Source organism: Rhopalosiphum padi, chromosome 4, assembly GCF_020882245.1.
Source record: "Rhopalosiphum padi isolate XX-2018 chromosome 4, ASM2088224v1, whole genome shotgun sequence".
NCBI lineage: Eukaryota > Metazoa > Arthropoda > Insecta > Hemiptera > Aphididae > Rhopalosiphum > Rhopalosiphum padi.
In genome coordinates, this window is record NC_083600.1 from 20,830,400 (window position 1) to 20,857,625 (window position 27,226).

A 27,226-nucleotide genomic window follows, 5' to 3' on the forward strand; every position below is an offset into this window, starting at 1 on the left:
TAACTTTGTATTTTTTCTCTGTTATTCTCATAAAATACTTACAATTTACTATTGTACTTATTTCCAAGATAATAATTCTTACATTTTTATTATTGGGGGCATATAATATAACTAATATAAGTACATATTTTAAGTCCTAATCCCTGTAGAAATAAATAATAATAATAAAATGGAAACAATCTGCTATACTACCCGAGCCCCTTTTTTTCATCTGAAAAGAAGTTGTTTGAATACAAACTTTAAATAATTAATACGATTTGACTTTTTAACATTGTAATAATTATAATAATAATATAATAACACACAATAATTATATGATGACACGAGTTTTCACAGTAATAATGCTATGTCCATAAATATAATATAATATATAATCGATACACAGTATATTATATGATATATAATACGGTACATATAATACAAGTATGTTTTCGCATAAACATCTGTAATGTTAAAAATGTATAATAATATCAAAGGTAAAATAATAATTATAATACAAAATTAATAATGTATTTAAGAATTAAGACTTAAAAGTTTCAACTGCGCTGCCAAATAGCAGTGAATATAATTGTATTATCATATTATATAATATTACTTAGCATCAAATAAATCGACCCTTATGATATAATATTACGTTTAAATAATAATTTTATCGTAACGTTTATACACCCTTTACACACATTATTCAAATCTTAAAAAAAAAGAAATCATTGAATTAAATTATATAGTTATTAATGATGTATATTATTATAGGTATATTCATTTCATATAATATTATTATTAATTATAATATCATAATGTTCTACACTGCTACGTTTCCGAATCCAGCGCAAATGTTACGCATTACAAACCCTATATATATATTTATATATATTAAATCGTTTCCGAGGACGAAAAAATAATAAAAATAAATGATTGAGTAGAGAGGAAGATGGATAGTAAATTTTAAATTCGATGATATGATGTGGAAGAATAAAATAATCATTTACACACTAATAGTTTGGTTTGAATTACACACGTCTAGATGATTCACGAAAACCAAAGACAAAACGAGAATATTGTCAGGTGAACTGCGATAATATAATTAATACCAATAATAAAATAACGCTATTAGTGAAAGTTTCAAATTTATTGAGTAAGTCAATGCCGTATCTAAAGTTTAAATTAAAAAGTTTTTAATACAACTATTGATACGAAAGGTTTGCTCCATTCTATTGCTATTCATCAACTAATAATTACATTTTTTCTGTTCATAGTAATGTCAGTAATATCAGTAGTATTAATTTTCATTTAATTTTGAAGTTAAAAATAAATATAAAAACATACAGACCCAAATCCTCGCAAATACACCACTGGGGTACACGTGATAGGAATTCGGTTCGAATAGACAGATATTTTCTACGATCATTTAAACTTTTATACATCTCCCGCCAACGGGTAACAATATATATTTTAATGTCACTATAATACCTATCAACGTTAGGTAAAATGTTCGACAAATTAAAATACACGTTAGAATCCGACCCATATTACTTCATCATAATATAGTACCTAATTTTTAGTTCAGTTCTTGATTTAGATACTCAACAACTCATCAAGTCTAAAAGATCACTGATTCAATCACTTAAACGTAAAAGAGATTATCCCAGCAAAAATGTATTTTCAAACAGAGTTTGACTAAAGAGTTTGCTTCATAAATTAAAAAAAATTATTCCACGTAATTGGTTTTTAAATTTTTTGTTGATAATAGAAGATTTCAATTGGTTAAATAACTTAAACACTTTTTAACAATACATAATTGGTGCAGGGATTCCTAAAGGTAGCGATTTAGCACTTGATCTTAAAAAATAATAACAAATTACTATACCTTAAATTGCTATACTGAGAAACAACAGAAATGTTATTTATGATATATTAAATTATGTACTTAAATATTCATTTAGACGTGTGTAGAATATCGATTCGGTTTTATCACTTTTAAATTTAACATTTTAGGAATATATATGTGTAATACATTTTTCACATGAAAGATAATATATAAAATAAAATCGTTATGACTATAAAAATGAAACTATAATAATATAGATAAACTTTCTATATATATTATTATAATGCGAGTATTGTATACAAAATTTAAGTAGGTATTCGATTTATGTAGTAGGTAACAGATATTATATTATATCTATTTGTTTATTTTTATATTATAAAATAGTAACTCGAGATCTATGTATAAATATAATACATCCATAATAATAATGAATTTGATATAACACAGAATAAAGAAACTTTGTTGTTTTCACTAGTCTACAAACAATCATGTCTTCTAAATGTTTATAAGTACCTTACTGTTTTTGTACTACAAAGGATTATGATTTTATCGGAATCCCTATTATTATTCTTAAATACATGTTAATAATTCAAAATATATTTTATATAATATATAGGTAGGTAGTAGTACACAATTATTATACATTTATAATATTAATAATTAATATACGATTGTATTATGGTATTATACTAATAATCAACACGACAACACATAAATAAATCACACGTCTTTATGTATTATAATATAATTATAATATTGTAATAAAATATTGAACATTAAAACAACAAAAAAAAAATCGATCGAAAACTTAAACCTACATACACTTTATTAACCATATTCAACTGTAATATGATAAATATTGTATTTAAGTATCTCTTAAGTATCTAATTAACACATTTTGATATATTATTATTTTAAGTATTATACGAGTATATTAAACTCATATTATACAACTGCAGCCTTCGGAATTAAATTTCAAATTTTATTTTATTATTATTATTTTCTTTTTTGTCTCTAATTAGATAATTTTCTATGGTGCTAGCTCTGTAGTCTGTACAATATGGATACGCATACAATATTCAGCCATTTGGTATATATGATAAATATATTTAATTTTAATAAGTTATTGTCTTAATCAATCATGTATGCATCAACCGTATAACAACGCGATGTCCATAATAATAATATATGACTTAACCATAAATATCATACAAAATGGTAGTATGATATATTATGTTAATAGAATCAATATCAATTTCTATTTTAACAGCTCAACGGTAATATACATTATATTATATTGTACCCATATATGTATCATCATTAAAATAGTATATAATCTTTATAAATGTATATTTGAACTGAAATTATCATAATTGAATTAAAAAATATAAAATTATTAATTTTTATTTTTTCCAAAACTTTAATCCGAAATTGCAGTTTCATCGAATGAATAAATTATAACAAATAAGTCGTTATGTATTATATAATAGATAATGCCTGTGATAGTTTTTTAAAAATCGTTTTACTTTGGCTGTTTTTTAATATTTGTAAAACGAAATCCTATATTATGTATTAGTTATAGTAGGTATATTAGTTATTCGTGCGCACACGTTTTCACACTCACTAAATTATTTCATATTAACTATAAATTATAATGTCTATTATTTTTCTTACTCACTATATAGGTAGTATAACATAATAACAATAATAATAATACATTCATAGATTAATAATAATGAATAGGCTCAACGTCAACACCGACACGCACACGTTACAAATATTGTATATATATTATAATATATATAGGTAATAATAATCATAATTATATTAACATTATTAATAATATCAGATACGTGTAGTACCTATATAGTTAATATAATCCATACCCATACGTTCAAACATATTGTATATTTGTATAAAACACTTATCTAGAAATTATATAAAAATATTGTTCCTCGTGTAAGGAATATCGTGGAAGTATGAGTTTTGAAAAATTGTATTTAACTACCCGGTACGGCCTTCATGGTTGATCGTCGCGAGTGATTTAAAATGGGCAATACACCTATATATCTCATTATTCACTACATTAGGTGACTGTGCTTTGCGGATAGCGTCACGTATTTTAGCCCACGTATACGTCTACAACATATACAGAGTGTATTCCGGAACACATGACATATTATTTAAACGCAATTCAATTAAAATTATTGACACCTTCAGATACACACTATATATATATATATATAGTGTTGCTATCGAAGGGCGTATGACCAGAAACGATAAAAATATGCCCACGTGAAATCGATAGGTATATGTATATAAAATTTAAATACAACCACCCTTACACCACTTTTTTTACCACCGATCGCATACGTCATGACGAAATGAACATTTTGTAATAATTAAACGTGGGTTTAAAATGCGAACATGCGTATTATTAAGGTATAATTAATACGTTGTAATAATGTAATATTAAAAGTGTACAACGGCCGTAACTAGTAAAAATATTCAAGGAAGTTGTTTTCAGGGGTGGTATACTCAAATAGGATCTTTCTATTATTTGCATCTATATCGGCTATAAAAAAATCACGGGCAGTGCGAATACCCACTTATAAATCATTCCCATCCTGCATCCACTAGTCTTTAAGGCCGTCTTACGGTCTATCCACGAGCAAAGCATATTATATTTCATTAAATTATTATAATAGATAATTTATATCACTTAACCATGGTACGTGGATTTAGATCATTGAATTAAACACTATATATAATACGATAATAGTTATATTATCGTTTCATAAACATATCTTATCATACTCGCACGTGCTATCTATACGTTTCATCGTGTCCCCTGTGCAATAATTCCTTCCGGACGTTGTAGCGGTTGTTCTGATAGCTCAACTGTGACCATGGGTTCCGTGCAGTTTCCGCTGCCGCCGCTAATCGCCGCGGCCGAATGATGGACCAGCGCTCTATGCTCTATTCGGCTCACCGACGATGCTTTCGACTTGTCTTTAGAGTTCAACGTGGTTTGACTGTTTCTGGAGCATTCATCCTGTAAAGCACGACCAAATTATATCCTGACATGTTTTAAGATATTTAACATTTTGGAACCCTTTTTAGTTTTTATGTAAAAATTAACTTAATAAAAATTATACATTTCTTTAATTTTTACAAAAAAATATACATTGTTTTGTTTTCTTTGTGGTGGATTATAGTTATCAATTCAAATTATATAAACAAAAAATCATATTTAATTGTTTTTCTTAATTTTTTTATGTGTACATAGGTATAGGTATTGTACCTACTGCATAAAATATACTTTTATGGCAAACATTTAATTGAATAATCTAACCTTTTAAGTGCAAATATTGAAGTTGTACTTTTTTTTTAGCGAAAATCCTAAAACTATACAACCCCCTCCCCTAAAAAATTCTTCCATATGAATCATCACAATATAAAATATTAATACCCAGCAAAATTTTAACCACACAACCCTTCTAACAAATATTTTTACTTTCTTGATTTTTAATAAAGTAAGTATGGTAATTGAAATGAAAAAAGTCTGAATTTTTAAAACTTCATGAATTTGTGTTGAATAGGAAAATGATAAAAATGTAACTCATTTGTAATGATTAGGTGGATAATTAGGCTAGCTTTAACATAAAATATGAATGAGAGAGATGTTTTACTAGATTTTCATTTATCGAGGTAGGTTATCAAAAGTGGAGAACGGATTTTGTTATTTGAGGTCTTGTTAGATTCACATTGGCTAAGAGGAGTGCTGTGAAGATTTTTAGAACTTTATCTTCAATTGTTAACTCACTACAAAGCTATAAAGCTGAAAAACATAAAAAAAAGTCTAATAAAATGTGTTTTAATTTTTTTTGAAGCTCTGTAATAAATTAACTATAAATAAAATTCTGAAAATCTTCACTGCACTTTTCCTAGACAATGTGAATCTAACAAGACCCCAAACAACAAAATCCGCTCTCTGGTTTCGGAGATCTATTTCACTAAATGAAAATAGAAATAAAATACATTATACGAGTACATACTTATGTACATATTGCATAAAATTAATAAATTTCTAAAAATTGAAAATCAAGAAAGTTTACATGCTGATCTCTGACTTGGCAAGCATTTTTTCTAGCAAATTAAACTAATGACACTATTGTTTTTCCATTTAAAAATAGTTACATTTAATACAACTAAAAATCGTTATTCGATCTATCACCTATATTAGTATTTTTTTTTTTTTTATAATTGTCACGAACAAATGTCTGTGGGCCTTTGATGATAATAAATGGGTATAGATCTACTTCACGCAGATTTAATATTAAACCATTAATCTAGCGCCATGCATTAATGCACGACGTTATTCAAAAAGTTCCAAAAGATAAAAATATGATGTAATTTTCATATAAATATGTACCGCAATTAACCTTTAACAATATTTATTGTTTGATAATTACTTTAATATATTGATTGTATTATAATATAAAATTCGTCAAAGTAATAAAAGGTTAAAAACTTGAATAATTATATTAATTGATTGTACTCTGTAGTTAAATTTACAAGCAATTTTTATCTTCAATTAGCCAAACCTCATTTTGAGGTTCAATAAAATATGCAAATTCCATGATCTTTATATAAATCCTGGAGTTTAAGACTTTGAGAATAATCAAACTTAGGCTGATTAAATATTTAAATCAAGACTATATTATAGTTATTAAATTATTGCAGTTTACATAAAAGTTTTAATGTTCCAATATGGTAATATTTAAAATTTAATTTTATAATTTATACATTTAAGTACCCAACATGAAGGTCAAAAAACAATAAAAATACAATATTTTTACGTTTAGATAGAACTTTTTTTTTACTGTGAACTTTAATTTCGGTTATATTCTAGATAATTTTTACTTAAATGCAGAATTATAATAAAATAAATATTAAGTACTTAAAAGACTATACAGCACCTAAACATAAAACAAAAATCACTACTATTGAATTAAAATTTAGTCCACAATCCACACGAAACATACACAATATAAATTCGTTCAACATCATATTTTAGGGGATTTATATATTAGATAGGCACTCTCTAACTCCGAGTATACACATGACGTGTGGCGTTATCCCACTACAATGAAAATCTGCTTTACAATGTATAAATAAAACGAGTCGTGGTCAGAATGAATAGTATAATTTATTACGTATTGAATTTGTTACGAAGAATAAGACGTTAATAAGATGAATCGGAATTGTATAGAATATGTAGAAGAATACGACGAAGACAGCTGGAGTTTAAGCAATAATAATAATAATAATACCATGAATTTCATTTCAAATCGGACTTTTTAAGATGTATGGGTGTATGCTATGTATGTTTTTTTTATTTACTTTCGAACTATTTTGTATTAGTTGTTCGGTCGAACAATGACTAGGTGGAGTGCCTTTTGCTTCCCTGTTCTTTGTCGAATGCCTTCTCTGCTGGTCCCTTTGATACCATTTCAAGTTGTATGTTTTCACTGAAGATGTACTGTGCACAGCTGGATCACTACCGGTACGACCATAACCTATATTTATCAAAAGAAAAATGAACAATTTGTCATCAAGCCACGAGCCTCGGAGTGAACAATCGTTATGTGCCATATGCGTGCAATATATAAAAATATATAGTGCATATTATAATTATGCGCTGCCTGTATATTATGTTTTAATACCCAATTTTTTTGCTCTTTTTGTCCTGCTCGGTGAGGCCGTCGTTGACTCCGACGTGGATGGTCGGCAAGAGATCAATATGAAAGCAGCTGCTCTGGCAGCTCCTACCCTGCTCGTATCGTCGTCTTTGGCTTCCGACTGACCGGCACTACTCTCGTCTTCTTGTTGTCCGTTGGCTGTCGCAGAATCTGAGGTGCCGTAATGTTTGCTCGAAGATGCTTCTGTAAACACGCAACCAAATAAAAATGTTATGGAAAAATATGTTTATATAACCTTCCAATAAACAAATCACTTACATTATGACTATATATATTTATTATACATGGTTAGTATAGATTATTATAGTTGTAAAATGTTGGGCTCTAAATTAGACATAGAACATAAATCAACATCACGTTTTTCATTTTTTTTTCTATTGCGGAATTGAAAGTAATCGTGTGAAGTGTAGGGTTTTGCTATAAAAAATGTTTACGTGCTGATTGAATACAATTGCAGATGAAAACTGTCACAGCCTCACAGGTCCTTGCTATTATATGAATAATAAGTAGAATGTAGATACTAAGTTGATGTATACCCAGGCCCGTATTTAGGCTGGTAGGTACATGTCTAGGGGCAGCACGTCACAGGGGTGGCAAAATATTTTAGCAAAATTAATTTTAAAAATGTAGTGGAAAAAAAATCGCATTTTATTAAATAATTGGAAAAAATTATATTATAAAAAAAAAAATTGTATGTTTTATTATGTTATAAATTATAATTTGTTAATTAAAAAAGATTTAAATTTTTTTAACTATTAAACGATTTTCATTTATTAATTGATAAGTTAGATTTTAATATTAAAGAATTCTGATTATGGATGAAATAATTAGTGTAATATTAATATTATACTAATATTATTATTTGGGGGGGGGGATAAATTATATGCCCAAGAGTGCCAAATTTTTAAATACGACCCTGTGTATACCTTATATGATTACTTCAGAAGAATATAGCAACTAAATTATTCAAAGTTATAATAGTAATAATATAGGCCTAATAGATATTAATTATACTACGACCAAACTCTCAATCGTATTAAACATTTAGATAATTATTAAATTTCATATTTTTTCGAGTATCTTTAACAGTTTACAATTATGTGTTGTAAGTTTTTGACATAGTATGCTTTTCGTTTACCGTGTCAAAAACTTTACGAAACGTAAAATTAACTGAGGAATTTTAAGATTTACTCGTTTTATAATTATTATAAAATAACAACTGAATTACTTAACGAATATTGCAAAAAAAAATATATTTAATATTTATATATATTTACATTTTCATTGAAGTTTCAATTTTGATTACTCATGAATATTTATCTCTAGAAAATAAAAATATAAAATAAAGGGACAGTGAAGCACAGAATAATATTTCCATATTTATTTATTTAAAATAAAAATGTTTTTGACATCTGTCTCGTAAGTTTGGAAAATTCTAAGTGACTGTTGTTATAGCTATCAAGTTTAGTAAAGTACGTAGGACTACTTTGAAAATGAGAATCAAGTTTAAGTAACTAACTTGTGGTATAGTAATGAGTATTCTCTATTGATTAATCACTTTAATAGGTAGGTATATTTACTACTACAAATTATTGTGTTTGTCTTACTAATGGTAACTAATCATACAGACATCAAACATACATATAATAAGTGCATGACGCGTATTAAATGAAGTTTTTTAAAAATGGTATCAAAATATAATATGATATGTCGTAAAAAGTAACTTATATTTCATAAAATTATTTAACCAAAAAAAAAATAGATAGTTGATGGTACCTATTTATAATTAAAACATTTAAAACTAATTATATATTTTTAATTTATGTAAATAATATAATGAACGTATTATTACTACATACTTGTGTGTATATATATATATATATATATATATATATTATTAAAATGTAATTATATATTTTTTTTTCTATGAAATTCGCTATTCAAGTTTCGACATACAGTTCGATGTGCGTGAATAAATGGTGAGTAGAGGTACCTTACCAAGCTGGTATAGACATATTATATACATTTGACAACAATACAACAACGCAACGGCTGACGGCGTGATGAATGGAAACTCATAGAAACGAAATAATAATCTATGGAGAAAAAAACGCTGTTTACCTATTTTACTCGCGAAACGAATAAATTCAGGTCTACTAAATGGTGGCGGGGAAATGGGAAAAAATAAATAACAGCATAGAGAAAAGAGCTGATCGTACATCACTGTCTACACCCCCCCACCCGCATTCGTCGCGGCGACCCCGACCACCATTGTATACCACCTAAACCGTTCACAATTATTCGCTTGACACTGCAGCGGCGTGTGACGGTGGCGATATAGAGTGGTCATATGTGGGTTGTAGGTAGAGCACAATATATACACGTAAATATATATATACGTGTGCGTGTACCATTATAAATAGCGGCGATTGCTGGTCGTTGGCCGATGATGATCGTTGCCACACTACGTGAGAGGGTTGTAAAGACGCGTCGAAATGGCACAGCTCATGAATTAATTCACGCAGGTAGACGTGCGTATAATACGCCAATCCGTATAAACATAATATATTATATAACCCGTATATACCTATAATACGGAGTGAGAGCAATGTAAGTACGCGGTGACTGTTGTAGTGGAAGCGGATGAGACGTCACGGCCCACCCTGTATATAATATGCTGTATCCGTACCTACGCATAACGCGAGGTGAGTGGAAAACCAGGTGGTCTCTTTCCGACCGAGTGCTCTCCTCCCTTAAAGTCTTACCCTACGGTCGAGGGAGGAACACCATACTACCATCATCGACCAACCCCCTCGTCTCCATCCTCGTCGACCGACGCGCGCGCGCGCGCACACACAAACACAGACACACACAGACACACGTCATGCCAAAAATCGATAGAAGGCGACCTACTAGTTTGACGTGAACACAGCAGCTTGTTCGGATATAAGTTGGTGGTCGGGAAATGCCGGGGTCTGGAGGCCGTGGACAGGCGCAGCCCGAAACAGATGAGCGCCGAGAACACTAGCAGGCCGACCACGACGCCGAGCAGCGACGAACCACCAGTTTTGCCGTCCGAATCGTCTGCAGGATGACAACAACAAACACAAACCATATAATAATAAATTATATTATACACTCGCATACAAAAATATATTATACGGTTATAATATTAATAATACGCCTGAAAATACTTTGTTGTATTTCACACCAACTCAATAGACTTATGTCATGCACTACATTAAGATGTGTGCTCGCACCTGGTACTTATATGCAATTATAATACATATACCAGCGTGTCAACATAAATCATCTTCAGTATTCGATTAACATATTATTATAAGATATATCATATTATGACCATACGGAATAAACTTGAATATATATTATTATATATACAAATAATGAATAAAACAATTATGTCGATCGTAAACGTACCTTGGGCGCAAAAACTGCTCCTGGCATTGGTAGGCCTGGAAACGGTGACGATATGGTAGCCCTGTTTGCACCTGCATATTGCGTTGTGGTCCACCTGTGCGCACACCGCGTGCTTGTCGTGCAACTGACACGTGTCGTCTTGGAAACACTGTTCTCCCAACCCTGCAATCACGCACACGGAACTAAATCAAAGTTGAAAGTATCTATTCCGGTATTATACGTATATACTATATAGGGACGGTGATGAGAGTCAATTTTCCATAACTCTTTTATTTATAATATAGAACTGCTCAGAAAATATTGTATACATACATACATATTATTATTGTCTATTACATTTGAATTTCCTGCCCGAAACATGGTGTTATAAATTATAATATTATTGTTGATCTAACAGCTTATTTGAATAAATTAACCGCTAAACGCGTACAGTATATAACTTAATTAACATTAACATGATTTTATACGACAGAAAGAAATGTATACAATACAATAATGTGAGATGAGTGGTGAACAGTAAAACATTGTAAGATTTAATAATTTGTATCACAATTTAAAGTAGTGTTCTTTGTACGATATAACTGCGTTAGAAAGAATTAATGTTTAGTAATTAGTAAGGTCTTACAATAATGTTAGTTAATTTTAAATTCACAAAATTAAAAATTACGACTAAAACAACAAGTAAGATAATTATTGTTTTAATATTTTACCTAGGTATATCATCTTAAATTTTACTTTTTTATAAATATAATTTATATTTATATAAATACCAAATTAATTAAATATTAAAGAATTTTAATAAATTCAATTATTTTTTATTTAGAAAAATATTCGCTATAATTTCAAACCCAAAACAAGTAATAAGTATTATTTAATATAGTTATAAAATTAATAAATAATAATTTTATAATAAAAGTCAAATTAAAAAATGTTGATTTTCTTTGAATGACTAATTTATTTTGAAACTTGCTAAATATATGTGGATGGATTTCGTATCAACAAAATAATTGCTTTATTTTCTTTTAAAGATATTCACGTTATAAAAAATATGTTAGAAAATATTCTCTACAAATATAAAAGAGATTTAATAGAAATGAATCAACAAAGATTAAATTATTTATTTATCTATCTATATATATATACTACATTTACATTTATATATATATATATATATATAAATTAAATTAACTTGAAAACGAATGGATCGATCGGGCTCATTTTTTTTTCATGTTCGTAATAGTCCAAATAAGGTTTTTATAGAAAAAAAATAACAAGAGATGTCTGTAAAATTGAAAAATTCGGGAAAAACTGAAAGTGCTTTTTTCGATGGGATATTTATTTGAACTCGCGAACCATACGTAGTTATGTTAAAATTTATCATACACATAGATTACTGATGACAACAATGCTCTGAATCACTATTACAACACAATTTACTTGGTCAGCTAGGTTTTTAATTGAGTAATCGAAATATGTATGCTAAATAAACAAAATAGAGATTATATTTTTTCATTTTGAATTATTCGTTATTGATGCCTTTTAGTTTATTTTCTTATTTATATGTATTTTATTTATCAAACAAATATTATATGTATTTACTTTAATTTGGCTTACAAACAATAAAAACGTGTTGAAATTTACACGACACAATGTACATGAACAATATTATTTAGTTATACCTAATTTATTTATTGTTTATCGTTTTAATTGTATACCCAAAAATAATTACAACAAAACACCATGTACTAACTAATATTTTTATATATATAAACTCTGAACGAAGAAACGAATGTATTGATTTTACAGTATTAACTTTCAAAACCGAAGCTAACAAATCTTCAGTTTGGATTACATTGTTTTTAATTAAACACAGTTAAAAAAAAAACAAAATATAAAAAGCTTTGTACTTCAGTTATATTGTAGTTCATGTTTAATTTTAAGCAATTTCACAAAATTTGAGATTTACTAAATAGTATTTATAAATTCAAAATATTTTAGTAAAAATTATAACACGTGCCAGATATTATATGTAACCTCAATAATTATTTATGTAATTACATATCACAACTAATTAGCATAAAATGTAAATCATGAATTTATGAATTTATTACACATTACAGATCTAATCGAATACCGTTTCTAATATGAAGTATTATAAATATATATTAGATTATAATATTAATTATTAGTTGTAAGTTGTGAATTTGTGATGGTTGAATAATATTATGGACATTATCGAACACGAACGCGTATCATAATTGCCTATTCAATACGCCGTGTTAAAACATAATTTATTAAAATTTAAAAGTCGTTACAACCATTTAAAATATTGTTAAAAGTAGATAGTAAATAAAAATATATAATTTATTTCACAAATACATCATGATAGAATATGTTTACTGTATAAAAATACAAAACACATGAGCTACAATAAGCGTATAACATACGAGTTTAATCTTATAATATTCAATAATCATACGGTTTGTATTATATTACATTTTTGTATTTGGAACGAAAATAATATCGTATGTAGAAGAAAATATGAATATATTCTATATAACTATGTTTAGGGTGCTACGCGTGTTTATTGAAACGACGCAAGTCAATATATATACATATATGTATACGAACTCCCGTGACGTATACAGATTAAACAGTTGGTGCCCGTTAGCTTTTGCACATTGATTTCCTATATATTTTATTTTCATATCCCCTTACTCGACTTATACTTACACTAATATTAAACATAAACGTCTTCAAACTCAGGTCACATTATTCATTCCTCACAAATAGTACTCAGTTAAGTTAAATATTCGATTTTTATAATAAAAATATAATTATATGGGATGAAGTGGTCCATTTAATATTTTTTCAATCTTACTGTGATTGATAGCACAATAACTTATTATTGTCAATACTTCGCAATAAATACATGATTTTTTTTTATTAAACTATTTAATCGTCACTAAACAGTAATTTCCTCGATACATTTATTATTTTTCTTAAAATATTTTATTTTTATTCTATTAGTTAATTATATTTTTAAGTTATAACTATAACTAATAAGCAATCGTAATAAATTACATTTGAGTTAAATAAAGTAGTATAGGGATAACCTCTTTATAATGTTGATATGCTTTTAAGCTTTTTAGCTCATAAAATATTAAAATTGTACTTTTAACTATATTTAATTTTACTAATTAGTGGTTAAGACTAAATTTTTTCATATTGAAATCCTCAAAAATATAAACTACATTGGGTTATTTTATTAAAAGTGCATATTATTGTTATTTAAAAAAGTAAAAAGTGTATGAATTAATTATATGTATAATAATTAATAGTTATAAATTTGAATATTATTTTTTTTTCAAAATGCTTGCAATTTAATGATTCTCTCAGTCTTATACGTAAATGTTGTGTGTACATAAACTCTAGCGGAAAACTTTGACTATTTTCTCATATAGTCACGTAAATATGTAAACATATAGTTCAAAAGAGTTTTTAACAAAAATAGCGGGGTAATAAAATTATAGTAATTACGTATTATCATTTGAATAATGGAAAATCGTTTATAAGCATAATAATAATGATGATAATAATGATTATAACACTGTTAAAGTTTTCCATAGATATAAATAGCAATGGGGTATGGAGTATGGACTATAATATCAACATATACGTATAATTATGTGCGTGACGTGACATGCAATTTAGCGTACATTTTATCGATCATTAAGTATTTTATATTATTGTACACGAGAAACTAATGTTAACATAACATTACTTGTATATTTCTGATGAAAAACTGAAATAAGGTATAAATGTATAAATTATATTTGTATAAAGCTATTAATATAATATTTAGTAATGTAGTAATATTGTATGAATTGTTATCTACCCAAATTACTACATTACTATTATTATTAATTTAATTTATAATTTATATATAGGTACATAGTTATAATAAATTTAAAATGAAAACTGAATACTTAATTAAAAATAATAACTATACTACTACAAGTTAAAGATGTTTGACACATCAAATAAGCAAAATAATCTATAACTATACAAATTTCAAGCGAATTAAATAAAACATTATTAATATATAAATACTGATAACGGTATTATAACTTATAAGAGTATAATTTTTTTAATTCTTTATTATGAATCATATTACATATTTTTATTTTTTATTTACTTATATTTCAAATAAAATGACCACAAAAAATGTTAAAAAAAACAATTTTTCATCCAATTAAAATATGTCGTGGTAGCTGGTAGGTACCCGGTACTACGTATTTATATCAATATATCAATCAAAATATTATATTAAATTATGGTAGAATTAAATCAACACTACTATAATCAATATATTTAATATACGCGTATTTAAAAATACATAAAAAAATTATATTAAAAGTATACCTAACAACCTAACTAACTAGTAATGCTACCAGTTAACAACTTTTTTTTTACTCATTTAAGTTAAATTAATACAACATTTTTAAATGTTTTGTTGAAATAAATAAAAGTTAATTTTTTTTTTATATAACATATTTTTTTTAAGAATTACTAAAATATGGTCTTGTACATATACAGTATTTCTAATGTATATGTAGTGCTTGATTGAACTTCGTTGTCATTGAAAAAAAAAAAACAATTCACGCTTAACTTCTTAGAATGAAATGTAGTTGATTGATGTCATGTTAAATTGTTAATTAAAAAATAGTTAAGTCAAATGAATAGGTTAATCAATTGAAATCCAAAAATAACTAGGTAAGCTAAAAAAATTAAATTAAATTAATTTTTTAACTTAACTTTTAAAATTTAAATCAATAATAACTATTTTTACTAAATGCTATACTAAACCAATTAAATTAAAATTATATTATTATTATTATTTATACATTTTTCTCGTATTAATAAAAGCCGGTCGATATAATAATAGTCTCAAAACATATTTCAAATCAATTATTATTTTCAATAATTGTTTAATACAAACGTATCTATACTCAGGCTTCAGGCACTGTAGAAAAGTAAATTTCATTATATTTATTCCAATAGAATAAATTATTAATAATCACATTAACCATCATCATCTTATATTCAATAATCATTAATTACCAATCAATACAAGAAACGAATACGACACATATTGCCACTCATATTTACTCATGTTTAACTAAATAATATATTTCTTCTTTTACTGATTAGATTAAAATTGTTGGTAACGATTTTGATTCAATGGCTATTTAATATTTATTTCATGAAAAATGTTTTTTTTAATTTAAGATTTTAATATGGTTCTGTCGTTCTGTGGGAATAAGTAAATTCGGTTTATTATTCTAAATGTTTGATCATATTAAATAATAAAATCTTCACATAGTCATAATATATACTATTCATATCTAATACCAATAATACATCTGAACCTACACACAAGATTCAAATTTAACTCGTATCCTTTATTCCTTTATTATTTTTTAATTTGTACTAAAAAGTTTGTTCCATTACTTACATTTAAGTTACAAAATACTCCATCAAATGTCATACACGATCAACTGTCATAGTATGTTGTGATTTACTACAAGTTGACTATCTGTCTATCTTTAATATTATATTATTACGTAAGAGAATGAAAGTATATACGTCTGTGTATATAAATATATACACGATGTTAACATTATCGTGATATACCTCTTCAGTCTTCATAATATAAAGTCTCGTTTAAAAAGTTCACTTACCAGGTTCTATCAACGAAATATGTTCGCGAAAATTACAAGTATTACAACTGATTAAGCGCCTCGATAATAATTAGTCTTACTACCGAACCTATTATTTCTCACACGACAACTAGCATAATATCAATCCTTACTTTTTAGTATAACAATAAAATGTGGTTAGTTGTATCTTATCAAAAGAGACTAACCCTTATGCCTATTATAAAATAACCAAACTGTAAAAGTTAATAATTGGAATATTTAAAATACTAATGATCACGAGTAAATTTCTACATTTTCATTTACTATAATTAGGGCCCGGATTTAAATGCACTTAAAACCATACAAATATGCTCTAAAAAATAGCCAAAAATGCCTTTAAAAAATGCATTTTACACAAAACTGACCTTAAAAATGAAAAATGACTTTAAAATGCCGTATATTGTTTTATTCAATTTGTAATTTATAAATAAGTTTTAATCATTATTTATTATTTTATTAAAAAAAAAAAATTTTAAATTTAAAATAATGACTTGATGCTGACACGCTTACGTTTTGGCCATTTTAGGGAAATATTATTCATTCTAAACATACCAAAATATAGATTAAAATTTATGTAAAATTTAAATTCTAAGAGCCTATTGAACTTACTAAATTTTGAGCATTGCATTGAACAATAATATATTGTTTAATATTAATATGTTCAAACTCCAAAGATCTTCTATTTATCGTATATTGAACAAATATGCATTAAAAACCAATAAAATGACCCAATAATGCTAAAAATGGTCTAAAAATGAAAAAATGTCGAAATATGCAAAAAAATGCAAAATACAATTTGTAGCTTTGAAACTCTCATTACATGAAACGAATTATTATGTACTTAGAAAGCATTGTGTAAGATCAACCAAAAAAATATGCACTTTGCATTGAAATCCGGGCCTTAAATATAATATATCTAGTTACATTAGACAGTCCTATTCAAATTTTTCATTTACACGATTTCATAAATATAAACCCAAAAAGCCATTAAAATTATTTTCACCACTATAACACATAATTATTACGAAAAAATGATATATGAAATTTTGATATCACGTCACATAATTACATATAAATAAATATTTGTGTTAAAGCTAAGGGCTAAAAGCTAAAAAATTAAAATTAATGGTGAGATGAAATTCTCTCTAAATAGAAAGATAAATGCCCTTTAGTCAAATTTAATGACAAACAAATTCCATTTTACACTAAATTTAGAAATAACTTTTATCTTTGTATATTTCTGTATATACATAATATGTACCTATCTATCCATATATATATATAAATATGAAAATGGAAATATTTGTTATTCATCTAATTATCTTGATTTATTTTTTTAAATGATAGAGAGTACATCATGGAATATGTTTTAAAACTATTTCTGATTAATAAGTTAATGAAAAATCGAGTTATTTATTTTTTATATAATCGGAAATACGCATATAATTTTTTTTTCATCCGTGTTACCAATTATAAATAATTTTTAGAAATTAGTATTTTAGCGAATATTTTATGTAGTAAAATAGTAAACAACATTTTCGTTGTTTTTGGTTCTCACTATTAAAACTTTATGAGTTCTTGGTCTTGGTCCAAGTTAAAAAATAAATCAAATTTGGGTTGTTCAAAAAAAAAATAGGAAAATAATTTTAAAAAAAATATTGTTGTTAAATGATAAAAAAACGCTGGGCGAGACAGCTATGTAAAGTTAATATGACGGAAATATAATCTATATACCAAATCAGAAAACCAAAAATATTTTTATCCACACGCATTACGTATTTACCCTATTAATTTAACCTAACATTTAGTTAGCATTAGGCAACCACATTAAACACAGATATATTTTGTACGGGCAACGAAATGCAAGGGGATAACTAGTTATATATATACATAAATTGCGTATGCATTCATGAATTTTTCCAATGTTATTTTTTAATTGGCTTCCTGAAGAGTTTTGGAAACTGTGTTCGCAAGAAAAATTCCCAACATTACAGAATTTTTCTACAGTGAATTTAATAAAGTTTAAATTAAGAAACCGTATTCACGATTCGTCTTTAGAATCGTGCATCAGATTAGCCACCACTTCAAGGTGTTCAATTGAAAATGATAAATTGGCTCTATTGAAAAACAATGCCAATCATCACATTAATAATTAATAATAATTAAATAATAACAATAGTAATAAATAATTTGTGCATTATATAAAATAAAATATAAAAAGATAAATGATAATAATATATTTTTTTTTCTGGCGGCCCCTGTTGTTTTTATGAAAGTGTAAATTGGTCCACCAACTACAAAAGGTTGGACCACTCTGACTTATATTATGGTAAATTAAAGTTTGATTAAAACACAAACACGTTATAGAATATTATGAGGAACCTCATAACAGTCATAACTAGAGCGCGGATTTTTATGCACTAAAAAGTATCGAAATATGCCATATAATATGCAGTAAAAATCATGAAAATATGTAAAAAATATGCAGTAAAAATTATGAAAATGACGTGTAAAAAATATGCAATAATTTTTTATTTATTTAAAATTTACAATAAAACTTATAATAATTAATTACTTAAATACTTCATAAAAAAAAATTTAGGGAATTTTCTGAACTTAATTAATTTTTAAAATGTTATTTATTATTAAGATGAATAATCATATGCACTACAACTTTCAAGTTTTTCTTCTATGAAGCTGTGTCGTTTATTAATTAACTTATTTTTAAAGACTGAGAACGATCGTTCGACGTCAACCGAAGTTATTAGGGCCTATTTGAAGTTTTCGTCGTAATCGATTATTTATCTTATAACTAAATTTATACATAAATTATTATTTAGTGACTATGAAATTGAGTTTTAATTTTTCTACTTGACAAAACATTATTTTATACATTTTTTTAAATTTTCGCTTCAATATGCAATAAATTTTGAATTTTGCCAAAATATGCAAAAATATGCAATAACCTTTAAATATGCAGAAATATGCAAAAAAAAATTTCACCATTAGCTTCAAATTATGATGATTTGTGGAGATAACTGACAAAAATCCAAAAATATTAAAAGGTAAAAAATGCAATTGCATAGAAATCCTTGCTCTAATCATAACGATTAAAATAAGTTTCGGAGTTTAACATCATGTGTTTGTATCAATTTTATGAATTTATTAATACACATGTTACAATTACATATACGTACAATAATTAATTTTTTATCGGTTAGAAAAATATATCGATGTTTCATATAACAAAACATAAAATAACAAAATTCCAAGGTTCGTAAACCAATTTTTGGGCTGTACTAATAATATAATACTATGCTCTTTTGTGTAACAAATTTCAACCAACTAAAACTAATTAAATAAATATAATACGTTTCTTTTTAAAACTATATTAAGTTTATAATTATTATTGTATAACTTTTCACTACGTATTAAATAAACAAACTATAAATAAGTATTATAATTTTTCTAATTTTTATTGTATATTTCGTAATTTATTACTACATAGATAAAATAAATTATACTTCCCCACTTCCCTATAGTTTGGAAAAAACTGTATATTAAGTTATCAAACGTGGTAAATTGTAATTAAAATTTAGATCAAAACTTATATTACACCAGTTTTTAGAAATAAATAATAACAGATAATACAGGATTATTTTGTACAAAATACTTTAATATTGACAATAAAGTATTTCAAATAAATCAATAGGGAGAAATAATAGATATTATTATATAATATAATGAAAAATAACATTTTCTTAAATATATCCCGATATTATGAAAATGTTAACTGAGAAAAACAGAAGCATAAATATAAATGCAATATAATCGTATATTATAATAATTAAAAATAAGTTAGTTGTCTATTACCATTGGTATAATCTTATATGTTAGTAAAAACTAGAAATTTCAATAATTTTACTTCATTCTGGCTTAAATCAATAATAATTAAAAATCATACATTTATTTTGTTTTCGTATATTTCTATTCCACTAATTCAAGAATTTCCGTTAATGGTATAGAAAGTTTTATTTTTTGTTTTTTCGGCTTAAAATATACAATAATAAGTTCACTTCAAATTTATAATTGTATTTATACCGCATAAACAATATACAAGTTATAATACTCAACTAATCCAAACGTAATTTTTGACAAGAATTTTCAAGCTAGGTATTTTAACAGTCACTTATATTTTAAATGTTATTATAAAGTTCAACATTTTAAGAAACCAAAGTTTTTGTTTGAAATTCTTTTGTTTACACTTGAAAAATCAGTATTGTTACTTTCATTTTCAAAATAAATTCTAAAATCAATAAATTCGCAGGGTTATAGTAGTTTTTATTTCCATGAATTTAGTTTTTAATTAAATTCAAAAAACTTTATTTTTAAAGTTTGATAAAATGATTTATAAAAAAAAGTGTTTTCAAATTAATTGTTCCATTCTTATGATAGCCTCTTAAAATACATAAAAAGTGGGAATTTACTGTAATAATTATTTATTATTTACAATTAATTATTGAAATAGCAAAACAATATAACTTAGAACCATTAATTGTTTCATTGAAAACTTTTTGAAAATATCAAATCACAAAAACGCTGAAATCGTACGAAAAACACAATTTAAACTTTTCTTTATGAATTCTAATTTACTATTTTAAACATCAACCTATAACAAAGAAAGTATAACAAGATAAGTATTTAAACTTATACTTTTGCGATTTATTCATTAAGAAATATATAAAATTAATTTAGTTTTCTGTCATTTTCTATACTAGTACAATATATAATATTTTGCAGATAATGAGACAATTTACATAATAGGAATCTGTACTTATATTGCATGTTAAAAGTTATGTAAAAGAATGTAAGATATATAAAAACAAATTTGAAAGCCAAATTGATTCTTTACGATTATAACAAAGCATTAACAGTTAACTTACTATGATAATAATTATTTTTCATACCCTAATAGCGAAAAATATAAAAATAACATAATATTATATTGTTGTAGGTACCTACTCGTATAAATAAAATATTAATATCACATAATACAGCCTTTTACCAATTTACTTTTTTTTTGTGTTTGTATTAATGAAATAATCCATTCCGTGAAATTGTGTACAGTATGTAAGTTGAAATAATATATCAACTTGACATAAAATAATGTTATGACATAAACTGAAATACAACATGCAACAGGTGGTCAAAAATTGTCATGATTGCAGTACTTAATAAATTACGTTTTGAAATATTAAATATCAATAAATATATGCATACAAGTAACAATTTTATAACATTTAAAAATTAATAAAAATACTTTTATAATGTACTCATAAATTTTGTTGAATGAAAATGTATTAAGTTTTGCTATTTCAAAAAATATTTTTTTCAATAGGGAATAAAAATAATATGCTTAAAAAATCATAAAACTATTATGACATTCACTTTAAAAATCAAATTGATTTAATTTATACAGCTACCATTTCAAAATAAATTATTCTCGAGCGAATATTTTTTCAGTTATATTAGATGATGAAATTCGAAAATTATAATGATTAGTTTTTGATTACGATAAAAACAAATGAATATTCTTTGAATTTTTTTATCAACTAATAAAATAATTTAACATTACATAAAAAAATGTATTTACACAAAAAAACTACATAAAACTCGATTAAATTAAATAAGTACAAAAAATATGTATAATATAATAAATGTTTCACTATTTTTCCATGATATTTTCTGGAACTTAGATAAACTACAAACAAAAACTTGAAAAATTACTTATTCATAGTACTGCCTTGTGTCTAGATATGATTTCCAATCAATGAAAGGGAAACTAAAAAGTTTAAAGCACACTTTACACTTTCTGTCCAAAAAAAAAAAATAAACAATAACTGGAGTAAATAATAAAAATAAATAATTTTCTAATTGATTCAACTCAGAATATTAATAAGTAACGACATATTACAACATTAATTATAACCATTTTTTCACAATTCAAAGAGAAAAATAAGCGAAAAATGGATTAAAATATTAGTTTGTTATTTATTAATTGTATAAAATTAATTCTTGAATTATTCAATTAATACATTCTTTCAGAGCGTTTAATCGAGCCTATGAAGCAATATATATAACTTATATATCAAATAAACCATAGTTATATAATTATTAGTAAGAAATAAAATAAAATAAAATATAAAAAATAAATTTAGTGGATTATCTGATATTCTATATACTAATTTAATGTTTATGTTGGAAGGTTCCTACAATTAGTTAATTTTTTATAGGTTTATAAACTGACCAATGACCTTAAATACGATATTATAACCCTTCAAGAATAATTTGGTCATTGTACGAGTGGTACGCTTAACTAAGGGAAATGTCATTTGTTTATGTCCATGTTCGTGGATTTTTTTTTGACAAATTGTATACACTATACAGTATTGTTACAAGAGTAGTGCAAGACCATGATTTCGGTCCAAATTAGGGTATTCACAAAAATTCAACGGCAAACCCATTACCCAATATCATCGTGTAATAAATTATTTTGAATTGCATGCCTTACAGGAAAACGTAACATAATATTCAACCAACAATGTATTTTAGACATACCAAATATATATATTATAATTTATAATATACTAAAAATTCAAAAATCATAAATTCATATTTGGTTTTAACTATAACAATTAAAAAAACCAAATGCTCAGACTCACATACTAACTATAAAATATTTTCAAACCAATAATCTTTAATTTATCCATATCTAGATAAAATTAAAATAATATAATCTAAGTGATAATTTAAAACAAAAAGTATGTATATTATATCGCTTAATTATCAATAAAAATAAAACGATACAAAAATAAAAATATAATTCGTAACTTTTCCAAACATTATACTTAGTACTCATGTTAAACACTAAGTTTTAATTATACAAAACATATATATATAAATGATAATGTTACTTAACTATAAATAAATTAAATAAAAAATAAAAATATATGTTTAAATTTATTCTTTAATCTTTATGTCCATAAAAAATTAAATATTTAGTTATATTAATTTGCTATGTATTTACCATCCTGTATAATAATTTATTGCCTCGATTAACTGACGTAAATATACGACTAGAACTGTGGGATGATATATATTGACTTAACGCGGTTATCGATAACTATTTATTCTACTAAAGCAAACATCCGGATATGGTTCACCGCTAAACGTGAGTACTTATATTACTTATATTATGATAAAAAGTTAAAGGGCTATAAATGAAAATGGTTGAGTTTTGCCGGATATTATTTAACAGTGGTCAGATCCTTTTTAAGTAAATAAAGAATTTGATAGGTATATCAGAATAGCACCGAGTTTGTGATATAAAAACAAAAAACAAATATATATCTAGTTTATCAAAATCTTAATAATATAATACAGAGTGATTAACAAGTCTTCATCCAATTCAATTTAAAAATGAAGATTATTCATATTCTTATAATGAATGAAAATATTTTTTACTATTTTTTTTTGATTTTTAAATTAATTTTGTATTATACGCATCTTAAGCTTAGAAAAACAAAGTGCAATGTGTGGTTTTGGTACGTATTAGGACTGCGCTCTTTTTAATTTAATTCGCTTATAGCTTTAAAGCTTATTATTAATCAAAATGTATGTAATAAATTTAAAATTTCACTATAATAAAACCAATACACATTTTTTAGATTAATAAAAACTAGATATTTTTTTATGTTAAAAAATATAAAAATAGGTGTATTTAGGGTATTATATCTGAAAGATAATTTTTTTCACAAGTATAACATCTTATATAAAAACAAAACTATTGAGTATGACGTATCATACATTCACACGGCTAAATGATAAAAACACCCCATATGTCAAGACATAAACTCGTACAGGTAGATCTGTAGTTGCCGGAGGATAGGGTGGACCGATCAGAGCTTACATACTATAATGTATACACCTACAGCGTGCATCATTGACCCACAGACCTGGGAGCTTAAAAGCTGTGGGGAGGGGATTGAGTAGGTCGAGCGCTTTCGCTATGGCGATTGGGGTAGGTGGTGGTACGTTCACGTGAGCCTGTGAAAAGGTATCGACGGACAATCTTTGCTGGGACAAACAAGACAGACGGGATGGGACACGAGTACACGACTGATGGAAGTGCTACCTGTTTGTGCAGTGTCGTTGTTTGCGGTGTTGACTCGTTGATCGGCCAGTGCGCACGCGCACAACAAACACATCCATCGGATCCGTCTGGCGGCCAACTGCATCTCATGTCGTCGGCTCGTCGTGGTGATTGCCACCGCTGCGACGTCCGCTTCGTCAACGGGATGTTATACAAGCACGGATAATTCGATATGAATGTACAATATATAGTTTAAATGTAAGTTATAATACAACGGAGATTATGATAGCCAATCAATGATCTTGTTATCAAAATGACCGAGAAATAGCTCTTTAACTTCCAGCAATCCTGGCCCGATGACCGATGAAAAGACGGATAGATGAATTATATATAATAATAATATAATGAATTGATAATAATCAAACAAAGCTGATGCAAACGATGGCGGCGGCGACGATGCAGCGATGAGATGTAGTTTGCAGACAGCGCCGGAGACGTGTCAGCAAAGAACTGCTGCTGTCGGTGGCGGCGGTGTGTCGTTGAAAAGCGCGCGCACGGCCGATTTGCTGGCCGAGTGGATGCGCTTTGGAATTTCGCACCGCCCGCCGACGCTAAACCCGCTGTCCCGTCACAACCACCGCGTGTACATCGTCCCGCTACGACATCGTTGGTGAGAAAACGCGAGCACGACCGCCGAAAATATAATAATTTAATAATAATCCGATAATGTTTTGCCAGTGTATACGGTTGTACACACATAGGTTAAGTAACCTGTACAATATATTATAATATCAGTGTCGCAGTTATTGGCGACAAGATTGAGAAATTTGATAACCTAATGGTAGGTGGGAGAGAGGGAACTATATAGACTTCTTAAAATACGCCTCTATGCATAATACAGAATATGTTTAAATGTTTAATAAAGATCTTTAAGCTATTACATAATTATAGGTACTACCCGTAAGTAATTAAAAATAGCATTTTATATTTTTGCGTGAAATGAAAATCGTTGTCTCCATAGAAGAAAGATATAATTTTATTTTTCAACTATGTAAATTCTAATTTCAGGTAAATCCTACATCAATAGATATTTAATTATGCATTTAATTTTAATTTATTTTTTATTTTTTATGATTTAATGAAAAATATTGACAGATTTTGCCATTTCATCAAATTAAAAATTATCAAAATGGAGTTTCATCCTTCTTTATTGGAATCATCAGATTATTTATCTTCCCACACACTTAAATATCAGTAGCTTTACAAGTTTTATAATAACATTCTATTGACTAATTATCAAAGCGTTTAATATTATCGGAAAAAATGTCCTAAAAACATAATATTATCTATGTATATCTAGGTACTACACTACTATATCATGGACATTTATGTAGGTGTTAGGTAATTAAATAAATATATTTTCAATTTAAATTTACAATTTTTAAAATTAACAAACCATAATTTTAATTGCTATCTGCGTATTTAACACGACAATTCGCGATGAAACAAACATAATATATAACATAATAATACTGCAGTGCGTCTGAACTGCATCTACGATCTACCGCGACCAGCGCATTTCGTTAACCATATTCAACTCTTATTTATGTATATAGAGTAACTACACATTATTTATTATATTATACGTCGTATAAGTAAAGAGAATATATCGCTGATTGACTCTTAAAGTCTTAACTCATTTTAAAAACCTTTGTAAACTTCTATTAATAAACGGCCAGGTTTAAAATATCATTCCTTTTCTGAATAAGTTAAAAACATATTCAGAAATAAATATTACTGAAAATACAGTACAGTATTATTGAAAAATTCTAAGATTGTATATATACGTCAATATGTCCTATTATTAAGTTATAGTATTATGTTATACTATTATTATGATATGTTTATACAGCAGCCGTGCCCAACATTTTTCAACTTGTGAGCCACATTCTAAATTTGTATTTATATTAAAGGCCATATATACTTAATAGTTTTACTTTGCTCATTTCTCAACGTATCTAAAAAAAAAAACGCTTGCCAAGTCAGAAATCGGCATGTAAACTTTGTCGATTTTCAATTTTTAGAAATTTATTAATTTTATGTATATACTCGTATAATGTATTTTATTTTCATTTTCATTAAGTGAGATAGATCCCCGAAACCGAAGAGTGGATTTTGTAGTTTAGGGTCTTGTTAGATTCACATTGTCCAGGAGAAGTGCAGTGAAGATTTTCAGAATTTTATTTATAGTTCACTCATTACAGAGCTTCAAAAAAAATTA

The 27,226-nt window shown here is 26.3% G+C and overlaps 1 protein-coding gene across 2 annotated transcripts; it reads right to left on the reverse strand.

The window, feature by feature from the left end:
• Positions 1-256: 256 nt before the first annotated feature.
• LOC132929299 (uncharacterized) lies at positions 257-25,475 on the reverse strand. Of its 2 annotated transcripts, XM_060994555.1 has the most exons (6): positions 24,988-25,474; positions 11,032-11,193; positions 10,507-10,677; positions 7,558-7,776; positions 7,235-7,410; positions 257-4,883 (listed from the first exon to the last, which is right to left on the reverse strand). In XM_060994555.1, the coding sequence occupies exons 1-6, from the start codon at positions 25,088-25,090 to the stop codon at positions 4,668-4,670; spliced, it is 1,047 nt and encodes a 348-aa protein (XP_060850538.1). In that variant the 5' UTR covers positions 25,091-25,474; the 3' UTR covers positions 257-4,667. The 2 variants fall into 2 exon arrangements, with proteins under 2 accessions (XP_060850538.1, XP_060850539.1); XM_060994556.1 differs by lacking the exon at positions 10,507-10,677 and having other exon boundaries at positions 24,988-25,475.
• Positions 25,476-27,226: the final 1,751 nt, after the last annotated feature.

What these genes read in the sequence shown, in the direction of transcription:
- LOC132929299 (XM_060994555.1), bottom strand. Translation starts at nt 25,090, where the DNA reads ATGCAGTTGGCCGCCAGACGGATCCGATGGATGTGTTTGTTGTGCGCG. An exon ending in GAGCAGTTTTTGCGCCCAAG is followed by an intron (nt 10,678 to 11,031) that starts GTACGTTTACGA and finishes GTCATCCTGCAG; the next exon opens with ACGATTCGGACGGCAAAACT. An exon ending in GCTGTGTTCACGTCAAACTA is followed by an intron (nt 7,777 to 10,506) that starts GTAGGTCGCCTT and finishes GCGTGTTTACAG; the next exon opens with AAGCATCTTCGAGCAAACAT.